The sequence below is a fragment of the Anomaloglossus baeobatrachus genome, chromosome 1, assembly GCF_048569485.1.
Source record: "Anomaloglossus baeobatrachus isolate aAnoBae1 chromosome 1, aAnoBae1.hap1, whole genome shotgun sequence".
In the NCBI taxonomy this organism is placed as follows: Eukaryota; Metazoa; Chordata; class Amphibia; order Anura; family Aromobatidae; genus Anomaloglossus; species Anomaloglossus baeobatrachus.
The window spans coordinates 466772419-466785989 of record NC_134353.1 but is presented as its reverse complement, the minus strand read 5'-3'; the positions used below and the strand labels follow the sequence as shown (position 1 = coordinate 466785989).

At 53.0% G+C, this 13571-nt stretch overlaps 1 protein-coding gene across 1 annotated transcript in view; it reads left to right on the top strand.

Annotated features, from left to right (window-relative positions):
• The first annotated feature begins 12351 nt into the window (after nucleotides 1-12351).
• Nucleotides 12352-13571, top strand: part of SHC2 (SHC adaptor protein 2) — a 145932-nt gene continuing 144712 nt past the window's right edge. The window contains exon 1 of the mRNA XM_075314529.1: nucleotides 12352-13041. Coding sequence (XP_075170644.1) covers nucleotides 12352-13041 — 690 coding nt within the window. The remainder of the gene's footprint in view (nucleotides 13042-13571) is intronic.

The window sequence follows — 13571 nt, the reverse complement described above, 5'->3', positions numbered from 1 at the left end:
CCTGGTGCCTTTGGCTAGGAGGCAGACGGCGGTCTCCGTCTGCAGGAGGCGGGAAAATGACTCGGTGGAACCGAGGTAGACTAGGATAGGGTAGTGGCCCACCGGTACCGACCCGGGGAACCGACTCGGAAACTGGAGCACACAGGGGGGTACTCAGACCCTAAAAGCTAGGTCCAGAAGCGCCTGGAATTAGTTAATTAACTGATTGCGGCCAGGACTAGAGGTCCTGTCCCACCCAAAGCCCCGATTGAAGGCAACAGCCCACTAAGGGGGATAACAGGCCACCGCCAAGGCTCAGAGATCCCACGGGCCAGCGTCTGCGGGCAAGGGCTCCTTAGGCAACATCCAGCCGGGAGTGGACCCCTGAAGTTGCAAGCGCAGGTAGTCCACCATTCCAAAACAGGTGCAGGAGAAAGACAGAGACCACCAGCCGGGTGGGGGAACCCGAACGCAGCCGGCTGCGGGCACCAACCACCATCACCTTGGTTTACCAGAGTCTTGTGTGTGTTTCTAATAGTGAGTACATCAGCACCCTGCGGTCGCCCATCTCCCTGCACCACCAGTCCCCAACGGGTCCCGAGGCCACCATCCCTGCCCACGGAGGGGTTAACAACTTGGTGCGCAACATCTCCCCCGGGTGCCCCGTAACTGCAGCGGTGGTGTCCAATATCACCACATACCGTGGGTGGCGTCACGAACTCCGTACGGTTCAGCCCGTACATATACATCCTACACCTACCATCCCATCACTCCCCTTTTCATTTGAAGTGACCGCGAAACCCCGGGTCCGGAGACCCTCGAGCCACCCACAGAAGGACCGGATCCGAGCAGCTCGACTGCCGAGAGCGGGGCGGTACACCTCAATTTCTGGCGTCACGAACAGGATACTTACCCATACACTTACCTTGTGGAAATGCGCCTTGTATTGAAGCCAGCGGTGATCCGTTGCAAAATTTTCAGAATCCGCCATCTTGTCGCCATCTTGTTGGCACGAAAATTCCTGCCCAAGGTCTCCTTCCCCGAGAAAGGGCGTGAAGCTGAAGCCCTGCCCCCTGGGAACACGGCCGTAAAGCAAAGCCGGAAGTCGGAAAATGAAACTTACCGGCCAGGAAAAGACCAAGGGGGAGAAGCGGGAAGATGTCCACGCCTAAGCCTGACGGCGGAGTGGCGCCAGCCGCTGGAGCCGTGGCGCCTGCAAGTGCGCCTGACAACAGGAATGTGGCGGTGCTCGATCCGGTCGCAGGAGCGGGGGAGGCTGCAGCTCCGACGGTCACCCAGGTAATGCCAATCTCCTTGCCCTATGTGCCTGGTTCTGCCTGGCTACCCCAGTACGATGGGAAGCCTGATGCCTTGCAGGTGTTCCGGAACAAAATATGCACGATCCTTGATTTGTATGCAATGACTGGCAAACAGCGTGCAGCAATAGTCCTAGGACAGCCGAGCAGGAGGTGGAGACCTGGGCAGACACGGACCGGGCCTCGGTGACCGCCATTTTTGACAAGCTCCAGATCGCTTTTGAAACCCGCACGGAAGCGGAGTTGCGGATGCAGTTTTATAATTGTCGGCAGCGGCCGCGGGACAGTATCCGAGACTACGCCTTGCGGCTACAGACGGCCTTGCGTACACTGAGGCGGGTGGACCCCATCAATGAGATTGACAGTAACAAAATGCTGGTAGAGCAGTTCCTGCAGGGGCTGGGGTCCGCCGAAGATCGTAAAAAACTACGGCTGTGGTCTCTGGAGCACGCCGACCTGAAGTTTGCAGACCGGGCCACCAAAAGCACTACAGGCGCCAGATGCTAGTGCCCCCGACCCGCCATCTTGGCCGGCTGACACCGCTCCAGTCTCAGTAGCAGCTCCCATGTTGGCCTGCCGGCCCCTGCCGCAGCCACCGGAGCTCTGGAAGATCTGTCGTTGCAAGTCCAGTGCCTGAGTGATGACGTCACCAGGATCCTCGCTGCCCTGCAGCTACCAACGAAAGTCAAGCCCACAGAGAAAATACAGCTCGCCAACAGCCCGGAGGAAGTCCCCTGGATGCAGCGGAGGAGGTACAATGACACCAGGTATTGACCACCTGTCTGCTACAAATGTAATAAGACCGGGCACTACTAAAGACGGTGTCTGTTAAATGAGCAACCCCTGAGGCCAAGGGCCAATCCTCAGGAGTAGACCCGCAAGGCCCAGCTGATTGGCGGGATCGGTACGTTGGAGGTCGCCCCATCATCTCCCTGGCGGTGGACGGTATCCCGACTATGGGCCTTCTCGACACCGGATCGCAGGTAACGACTATGCCTTATATGTTGTACCAACGGTATTGGTCTGGTAGTGAACTTGCCCCTCCGGACGACAGTTTAACCATCATCGTGGCCAATGGACTCCCTATGACCCAAGTGGGGTTCAAGGAAGTGACTTTGACCATAGGGCGAACAGAGCTGAAACATCAGGGGATGATTGTGGTGCAGAATGACTCTAGTAATCGGAATCCAAAGGTGGTCCTCAGGACAAACGTGATTGAGAACTGTATGGGTGAGGTGCTGCATTTGTTGCAACAATTTTACGCCACTGTGGGAGGGTGCTCTCCTGCAGCGGCAACAAGTGAACATGACAGGTGGAGAGATCGGTGGTGTGCGAGTGATAGATGCGGCGCCCTTGGTGGTGCCGTCGCGGAGTGAGACGATGATCTGGTGCAGGGCAGCAGTAGGTCCCCAAGGACAAGATTACCTGGCAGTGGTGGAGCCCCTGCCTTGAGAGCATTGGCCAACGGTAATGGCAGCCAGAGGGGTGATTGATGTCAAGAAGGGGAGAGTGCCCGTGAGAGTGATGAACTGCAGGGAGGAAGAGGTTAGGCTGCCCTGCTATGCCACCATAGCTAAGTTGTTCACCGTAGACGCACATGCCATCCATGTACCAACCTCCACGACCACCACATCACAGTCAGGCGGCAAACCTCCGTCTGAACAGTTAGAGGAGTGGTGCCGGGAGTTGCATGTCGGTACCGAGTCCACACCCACACATCACAAAGAAGAGGTATAACGGGTAGTGCAAGAGTACGGGCAGGTTTTCAGCAAGCACCCGTTAGATTTTGGGAGGATTAAAGGGGTTCAGCACCATATTCCCACCGGCACACATCCACCTATTAAAGAGAGGTACAGGCCAATCCCACCTGCACACTATCAGTGCGCCAAAGACATGTTGAGGAACATGAAGGAGGCAGGGGTCATCCGGGATAGCTGTAGTCCCTGGGCAGCTCCGTTGGTGCTGGTGAGGAAGAAGGATGGTACCATGAGGATGTGTGTGGATTACCGGAAGATTAATCAGATAACGCATAAAGACGCATACTCTCTCCCTCGTATTGAAGAGTCGTTGGCTGCGCTGAAGACTGCTATTTCTCTACCCTTGACCTTACTAGCGGATACTGGCAGGTGGCGGTTGTGGAGGAGGACCGCGAGAAGACTGCGTTTGCTACCCCGATGGGACTCTGCAAGTTCAACAGTATGCCGTTTGGGCTGTGCAATGCCCCGGGAAATTTCCAGAGGCTTATGGAGTGTTGCTTGGGACATCTCAACTTCGAGACTGTTCTGCTGTACCTGGATGATGTGATCATCTACTCCAAGACATATGAGGCCTATTTGGAGCACCTCGCAGAAGTGTTTTCAGCCCTCTCCAAATACGGGATGAAATTAAAGCCCTCTAAGTGCCACCTGTTGAAACCTAGAGTGCAATACATCGGACATGTAGTGAGCGTGGAAGGTGTGGCCCCGGATCCCGAGAAAATCACCGCCATCCAGAGTTGGCCGCGACCTACCATGGTAAGAGGTGAGACAGTTCCTGGGCCTGGTGGGCTACTACCGTCGCTTCATCAAGGGATATACAAAGATGGCCGCGCCTATGCAAGACCTTCTGGTGGGACAGACCAAAAATGGCAGAGCTCCCGGACCACCGTTTGCCTGGGTTGAGAAGCATGAGCAGTCCTTCCAGCAGCTGAAGTCGGCCCTGACCGGGGAAGAAATCCTGGCTTATCCCGACTATGGCCTCCCGTTCATTCTTTACACCGACGCCAGCAATGTGGGCTTGGGTGCTGTCCTATCCCAGATGCAAGATGGCAGGGAGAAGGTGATCATCTATGCAAGCCGGAAGCTTCAGAAATCCCAAGAGCTACAGTTCCTTCAAGTTGGAGTTCTTGGCACTCGTCTGGATGATAACTGAAAGGTTTAAACACTACCTGGTGTCAGCAAAGTTCACCGCCTACACGGACAATAACCCGCTGACACACCTGGGCACGGTGAAATTAGGAGCCCTGGAGCAGCGATGGGTGGCCCCGTTGGCCAACTATGACGTCACTATTAAATACAGGACCGGCCGCAAAAACACCAACGCAGATGCGCTGTCTCGAATGTCGCACCTACCCGATGAAGGGACGGAGGAAGACAGTCTGGAGGAGATTGTGCTGCCCACGTTTCATCAACCATGGGACGAGAAACCCTATGTTGGCCAACAGCAAGCGGACCTGGACCCGATGCCCAGCCCCCTCCGAAGCTCAGCGGTTGTGGAAAGAGAGGGACCGCCTCTACTTGCACCAAGGGAAGCTGTACAGGGGATTGATTAATCCAAAAACCCATGAGAAAGTCTGCCAGCTGGTGGTGCTGCAGGCGTATGTGCCCAAGGTCTTGAAGGCTTACCATGACGGGGCCGGACACTTCGGCTGGAAGAAATTGGAAATGCTGCTGAGAGAGCGCTTCTACTGGAGTGGGATGCGAGAGTACATAGAGGCATGGTGCAGAGAGTGTGGTCCCTGTGCGCTGAGAAGACGAGATGAAACCAGTCATAAGGCCCTGCTGCAGCTGATTGTCACACGTCAGCCGTTGGAGTTGGTCGCTCTGGACCATGTCAAGCTCATGCCTAGCCGGAGCGGGTATACCTATGACCTGACCATCGTAGACCACTACTCCAGGTTCATGGTAGTGGTCCCTGTTAAGGACTTAACAGGCCATACTGCAGCCAGGGCCTTCCAGGCGTATTTCTGCTGGCCGCATGGCTACCCGGAGAAGGTGCTCACGGACCAGGGCCCGGCCTTTGAGGCGGAGGCATTTCAAGAATTCTGCAACTTGTACGGGTGCAAGAAGATCCGGACCACGGCCTACCATGTCCAGACTAACGGGATGTGTGAGAAGATGAATCACCTGGTCCTTAACCTCCTCAAGACCCTGTCCTTGGAAGAATGGAACCTGTGGCCTGAGAAGCTGCCCGACTTGGTGGACATGTACAATAATATCCCCTGTAGCTCCACCAAGTGCACACCTGCGTAGTACCTGATGAGAGCCCGGCCGGGGAGGCTGCCGGTGGACCTGGAATTGGACCTCGAGGTACCTGACACTCTTTCCTCCACTGCCAATTGGGATATCAAGCGACAGAGGCAATACCGGCAGATTCAAGAGTATGTGGAAAAGAACCTGCGTCAGAGACGGGAGAGGCAAGAACAACGCTTCAACAGACGGTCTCAGACTGCCCCATTCGGACCCGGAGATATGGTGCTGAAAAGGAAAAGGAGAACGCATAAGCTCGATGACCAGTGGGAGAGGACCCCCTACGCCATACAACCTACCGGATGGGAGGACAGAAAGACGTATCTGATTAGTTGTGACCAGGGAAAGACCACGGCCACCGTTTCCAGGGACCATCTGAAGAAGTGCCCGGGGCCCCTGCGGTTGGCGGAAGAGGTTCCCGCTCCTACGCCGAGCGTGGAAAAGAAGAAAGAGGTGATCCACACAGTGATGGGTGATTTTCCGACTGACTGGCCTTTGCTGAATGGCGCGGTGATTATTCCCGTTATAATGTTCCCACAACCCGTGGAAGAAATAGAGCCAGAGAGGTCCGTCAGCGAGTCACCAGAACGAGCGCCCAGGGATGCACCTACACCACGCCCCCGCAGGTCTCTACCAGCCATACCTGACACTCGAGAAGAGGGACCCATCGTCCCCTCTCCTCCACTACCCTCACAAGAGAGTATTGGGCCCCGGAGGTCCACACGCCCTAACATAGGTCAGCCCCACTCAGATACAGGGAGACCGCAATCTAGGGGTGTTGTATGTTGATCGTGTAAATAGATGTGTGAATGAGTGACAATCAACCGAGATTCTCACCTGATTCAGAAGAGTATTAATTGGTAGCAGTTCCCGGCTACCTCTCTGCAAGTCACCGTTGGGACCCTATTGACATTCCCGTTTTATAAGTTAAATAATGACATGGCTGAGAACTTGCAGGCCAACCCAAAAACTATTGGGCCTTGTAAATAGTCCCTGACCACCCTTTTTCATCATGCCGCAGTCTCCGGAGAGGCTGGTTGGAGGAAGGGCCTGCGGCAGAATAGACCGAGGTCCCGTCACCATGGAAACCGGTGACTACCCTCCGTGTCAGGGGTTCCCTGGATGTGGGGCCTCTGAAAGAGACTACCGGGTAAGTAACTTATTAGCCGGCCCGTGTGGGCAACACCCGGACCCGAACCCGTTTCCTGGACTGGGGAAAAGTGGTGCACACCAGTGCTTAGCGGTGGCACCAGGGCTAGGTTTGCTTGGGTGGGCAAAAATGAGAAGGACCCGGTCCCGTTAATAAAAATGTTATGCAACGTTTAAGCAACCTGCCTCCCGTAAGGGAAGTAAACATATCCATATAATGTAAATATGTTAGTAAAATTCTAAATTTGTCTTTTATCTTTTCCAGTTCAAAAAGCAAAATAAACCGGTGGTGGTCGGACAGCCCGCGGACGGTCTGTGTTTAACCAAGGGGGAGTTTGATGCCCTGGCCAGGCCAGGTAGTCACAAATAGGGCCCCGCATTACACCCTTCCCTCACAGGTAACACACAGCCAACCTTAAAACCCTAGTCACCCCCAAAGGGCTTGATAGACACTCCAGGGGGCGGAACCAGTCGGTTGTAAGACGCCCACCTAGGAGTTTAGACAGCTCGGGGTGGGGAAAGTAAGAGTTCAGTTTCAGAGTAGTTGTGGAGTTCAGAGAGAGTGGAGGTCAGGCCTGTGTGTCAGGTCTGAAGGAAAACTGACAGGTACCAGGGTAGGAGCCCTGGTGCCTTTGGCTAGGAGGCAGACGGCGGTCTCCATCTGCAGGAGCCGGGAAGACGGCTCGGTGGAACCGAGGTGGACTGGGACAGGGTAGTGGCCGACTCGGAAACCGGAGCACACAGGAGGGTACTTAGACCCTAAAGCTAGGTCCAGAAGCGACTGGAACTAGTTAATTAACTGATTGCGGCCAGGACTAGAGGTCCTGTCCCACCCAAAGTCCCGATTGAAGGCAACAGCCCACCGAGGTGGATAACAGGCCACCACCAAGGCTCAGAGTTCCCATGGACCAGCGTCTGCGGGCAAGGGCTCCTTAGGTCACATCCAGCCAGGAGCGGACTCCTGAAGTTGCAAGCGCAGGTAGTCCACCATTCTAAAACAGGTGCAGGAGAAAGACAGAGACCACCAGCCGGGTGGGGGAACCCGAACGCAGCCGGCTGCGGGCACCGACCACCATCACCTTGGTTTACCAGAGACTCGTGTGTGTTTCTAATAGTGAGTACATCAGCACCCTGCGGTCGCCCATCTCCCTGCACCACCAGTCCCCAACGGGTCCCGGGGACACCATCCCTGCCCACGGAGGGGTTAACAACTTGGTGCGCAACATCTCCCCCAGGTGCCCCGTAACTGCAGCGGTGGTGTCCAATATCACCACATACCGTGGGTGGCGTCACAAACTCCGTACGGCTCAGCCCATACATATACGTCCTACACCCACCATCCCATCACTCCCCTTTTCATTTGAAGTGACCGCGAAACCCCCGGGTCCGGAGACCCTCAAGCCACCCACAGAAGGACCAGATCCAACCAGCTCGACTGTCGAGAGCGGGGCAGTACATAGTAATCTGGTTCCATCTTCCCCTGCACCTGTGTCTGGTTGGTGGGTACCTGTGGCGTAGAGGAACTGGGTAGGCCCCTGGATTACACCTTTCCCTCACAAGGAAACACACAGCCAACCATTAAAACTCTAGCCACCCCCCTTAGGGACTGATAGACACACCTGGGGGCGGAAGCAGGCGGTTGGAAGATGCCCACCGAGGAGTCTAGACAGCCCGGGGCGGGAAAACAGACAGAGGAGTTTGTAGTTCAGTTTGGAGAGGAGTGTGGGCTGGAGCTAGGGGTAGCTCCAGCAGTGAAGTTCAAGTTGAACGGTACCAGGGTAGGAGCCCTGGTGCCACTGGCTAGGAGGCAGACAGTCATCTCCGTCAGAAGTAGATGGGAAGACGGCTCGGCAGAACCGAGGTGGACTGGGACAGGGCTGTAGCCCGCCATTACCTACACCGGGGACCCGACCGGAAACCGTGCACAAAGGGGGGTACTCGGACCCTTAAGCCAGCACCAGAACCTCCTGGAACTGGTTAATCAACCGATTGAGGCCAGGACTAGTGGTCCTGTCCCACCCAAAGTCCCTCATAGAAGAAAACAGCCCACCGATTCGGGATAAGAGGTCACCGCCAAGGCCCAGAGATCCCACGGGCCAGCATCTGCGGGCACGGCTCCTTAGGCCACATCCAGCCGGGAGCGGACTCCCGAGTTTTACACCGGGAAGTTCCATGTGACACAAAAAGGTGCAGGAGAAGGATAGAGACCACCAGCCAGGTGGGGGGATCCCGAATGCAACCGGCCGCGGCACTGGCATCACCACCTTGGTTTACCAGAGACTTGCGTGTTTTACTACTGACAGTGAGTACACCAGCACCCACCCTACGGTCGTCAGTCCCCCTGCTCCAGAGCCATCGAGTCCCGGGGCCACCATCCCTGCCCACGGAGGGGTTAACATCTTGCTGCACAACATCTCCCCCGGGCGCCCCGTAACAGCAGCGGTGGTGTCCCACTTCACCACATACCGTGGGTGGCATCACAAACTCGTTACGACCTAGCCCGTAGATCTACGTCCCCCTCATTTTATTTGGCATGTCTGCGAGACCCCTGGGTCCGGAGACCCTCTAGCCACCACCCCTGAAGGCTTGGACCCGAGCAGCGCCGTCTGCTGGCACGGGGGCGGCACAGGTCCACATCTGGTGTTTTTTTCACTGCTGTCCGTATGACGGTAGCGTGAACCCTGTGGGGTTGGAATCTCTAGTCCTGTACCCGGCGCTCTCTGTTTGCTACTGAGTCTCGGATTTTTAGGGTCAGCGAGGTCCTTGATGGTCCTCTCGCTGTGCAGGTGTTATCAGACCTGTCTGGAGCTTTATGGCTGACCTAGGGTCCTGTACCCCGTTGGTGTGTTGTTCCGGGAGTACTCCACCGTACTCCACTGGCAACTTCCCTTCTGGGTACCAGGTTGCTGTTCACTCCCAGTCAGTGCGTCTCCTCACGTCCTCCTTCACTCCTCATCTTCAGCTACTACTCAGACTAACTGTCCACAGTCTGCCCCTCCCACCAGGTCAACTAGAGGACTGGATTGGCTCCACCTCTAGGCGGCCATCCATTGGTCCAACCCTAGCTTTGCACCATTGTATGGGGGATTGATTGAGGAAAAAACTGGGAATTTGTGAAGTGTTTGTGTGTGACCGGCACTGGTCTTCCGGGGCCCTAGGGGGTAGGCCCTGCATCCTAGTGAGGATGCAGAGCCTTGTAGCTTTGTGACAGCGTCAGGGGCACTACACTATCATGCATGGTCCAGTGCCAGTCAGGTACCAGTTTGTGTGTTCAATAGAAATGTTGAAGAAAATTATGTTAAGTCTTGACTCTTGGCCATACTGCTCTTTAGTAATAGGTCTAGATTTAGTGGTTTGTGCTTGGTATGAAAGCTTATATGTATTTGAAGACAGTGGCAGACACAGACAAAAGGGGCTTGTGTGTAAGAACAATATATGAGACATGTGCAGCCTAGTAGCCGCTCATAATGCACAATTCTACATGCTATGGAGGTGGTAGTGGGCCCCTTACCTCTTGGATCACTATGCCGCTGCACAGATTGCACCAATAATATGTCTGACCCTGTTTGAAGATAAATGATAACAGCATTTGAGGTCAAAGTCATCAATGTTAATTCATGTTAATGATGCTTTATACCTCCTCAGAGTCCCACATTTTAAATCATACCTGCACCCAGACCTATACCCTCTGTTAGAAGAATTAACTCTAAGGGGTACTTTGCACGCTGCGACATCGCAAGCCGATGCTGCGATGCCGAGCGCGATAGTCCCCGCCCCCGTCGCAGCTGCGATATCCTTGTGATAGCTTCCGTAGCGAACATTATCGCTACGGCAGCTTCACATGGACTCACCTGTCCTGGGACGTCGCTCTGGCCGGCGACCCGCCTCCTTATTAAGGGGGCGGGTCGTGCGGCGTCACAGCGACGTCACACGGCAGGCGGCCAATAGGAGCGGAGGGGCGGAGGTGAGCAGGATGTAAACATCCCGCCCACCTCCTTCCTTCCGCATATCCTACGGAATCCGCGGTGACGCCGGTAGGAGATGTTCCTCGCTCCTGCGACTTCACACACAGCGATGTATGCTGCCGCAGTAGCGAGGAACAACATTGGACCGTCGCGTCAGCGTAATTATGGATTACGCCGACGCTGCACCGATGATACGATTACGACGCTTTTGCGCTCGTTAATCGTATTATCGAACCTTTACACACTACGATGTCGCATGCGATGCATGCCGGAAGTATGTAATTTTCAATTTGACCCCACCGACATCGCACCTGCGATGTCGTAGTGTGCAAAGCCCGCCTTAGTGATACGGATTCACCTGAGACAGCAGTTTATTCAATATTTCAAAGGAGATCGAAAGCATCTAAGGACTTGCAGATAAATATATAGGCTGTAGAATTTATAGGTGAAGAAATATAAAAGTGTCCAGATGATGACCCCAACATTTACACAGACGTTACTTGGAAGAACTCTAAGGGGCACTTTGCACACTGCGACATCGCAGGCCGATGCTGCGATGCCGAGTGCGATAGTGCCCGCCCCCGTCGCAGCAGCGATATGTGGTGATAGCTGGCGTAGCGAAAATTATCGCTACGCCAGCTTCACACACACACTCACCTGCCGTGCGACGTCCCTGTGGCCGGCGACCCGCCTCCTTGTTAGGGGGGCGGGTCGTGCGGCGTCACTGCGACGTCACACGGCAGGCGGCCAATCGGAGCGGAGGGGCGGAGATGAGCAGGATGTAAACATCCTGCCCATCTCCTTCCTTCCGCATATCCTACGGAAGCCGCAGTGACGCCGGTAGGAGATGTTCCTCGCTCCTGCGGCTTCACACACAGCGATGTGCGCTGCCGCAGGAACGAGGAACAACATCGGACTGTCACATCGGCGTAATTATGGATAACGCCGACGCTGCACCGATGATACGATTACGACGCTTTTGCGCTCGTTAATCGTATCATCTAGGCTTTACACACTGCGATGTCGCATGCGATGCCGGATGTGCGTCACTTTCAATTTGACCCCACCGACATCGCACCTGCGATGTCGCAGTGTGCAAAGCCCGCCTTAGGGTCACACAAATGGTATCTGTACAGACAATATCTTATTTTTACATGTGAATCTCGACTTGTGGTTAGCAGAAAGAAAAAAATGTTTAGTTAAAACACTTTCTATACTCTTGTAAAACTTCCATGATTATATGTTTCTTGAAGTTATATGATTCAATAATTTTTATTAGGTTTTCAAAGTTTATACATAAAACAGTTCTAACAAAAACAATAAAACAGAATGTGCTGCATAGCATTACTTCATGCTATATCAAACAAATAATATAGACATATACAAAAGGAGAAACAAAACAAAACAAATAACATTGGTAAAAACTATGACATACAGTCGGATTTTTCTTGAAGTTATAAAGCAAATTATTCTCAATGATTCTTACACCCTCACTCCTCTATATGTACGGGAGATGTGTACAGTCGATATATTTATCTGTATATGTATGTGCAAGTGCACAAAAACATGTCACGTGCATCCTACCTTTTCATAATGATTATACGATTATACGCAAGTAAACTTCACAAGTGACATTTTATTGGAACTATAAAATTAGAGACCTTATAAACAAGCATCATAGTGATCCGCACCTCCGATTATGCAGTTTTTCTCTAGAATCTTGTTTTGGGAGACTGTGGTTGCTTAGAAACATTCTAGGATAAGGACAAGGCATTTAAAAGACAAATGTAGAATATAGTGCATGACATGCGGTAATAATCGTAAATGTTTAACTTGTCTCTTTATTAAGTATCCTGCTATGTATGGCTTTATTTTAAAAGGTGGGGGATGTGATGATACTATGGCAGGTTCTGCTGACCTGAGCTGGGATGTTGTATGAGGTGGGGGCACATGAGTAATATGAGAATGACATCATCTTGTGAGAGTGGATCCTCCCGAGGGAGAAGAGAAGAGCAGGAGGAGGGAATGAGAGAGAAAAGCAATCACTCTGAAAGCTCCGGATGGATCCCAGCACACGGCATGCTGGCTGACTCCAAGTATGGTCGCTTTCGCAATGAGTCTGTAACTTCAGCAGAGGAACAGACATCTCTACCAGCAGGAGCAATGAGTGGACAAGTGGCCCCTAATACACCAAGCACATCACCTTCACTGGGTCAACCATTCTCTGAATCACAATGTCCAGAAGAGCAGGATGTAGCTACCACCTTCTGCATGATGATACCCAGGATGGGACAATGGAAATTCTCAAGTCCCGCAGCTTTCCTGAGCCGATCCCCATCTGGAGCCAGCAAGGATCTATCCTTGGAGAAGTCAGGTCCGTCTGGTGGACTAGGGTCAATGTTTGGAGCCTGTGATCCTGTTTGCTCGACACCTTGTACGCTGCAGGTGATAAACCGGTTGCGCGGAGGAGCAGCAGGAGGAAGTAGGAAGGCTTCTAGGACAGAGACATATAAATTACCTGGGGAGGAATGGACTCGTAAAGGGACTTTTATCAGCAAACCAGCTCAGGGTTGGCTTCATCCTGATGATCGATTGCAAGGACCTGGGGTATCTTATATCGTGAGGGTAAGTGTTGGTGAATACAGGTTCATTTGAGTGGATAGAGGTGACATGAATAAACATGTAGGGTGGGGTATATTGATAATAAAACAGACACATTAATGTAAGAAAATGGTCTAGGGACTGAAGGCCATTCATCTGAACTCAGTAAATGAACCCATAAAACCAAGACAAAGACAATGATATTAATATACAGTCATAAAAAAGCAGTCAGATAAGGTGACCAATATGATATTTTCTCATCCCATCCTGAAGGCCTAAAATTCTTCAAGTGATACGCCCTATGTCCCACAACATTCAAATATGTGCAGTTCCCTTTAATGAATAGATCAGCGCTGCAAGAGCAGTGCGCAGTGTTATGTTCTGTTACCTAATTGGATAGCCTTTCCCTTCCCTGGTACTGATTTGTAAAAGTGCTGATGCAATGTTTTTCTTCTTTGTTTTGCTGTCCGCTGATTGGATGGTGGCTCCTTTGTTTTGAAAGAGCAAAGGAAGGGCTGGGGTAACCATATTAGATTTTGGAACAGTTGTTCTTG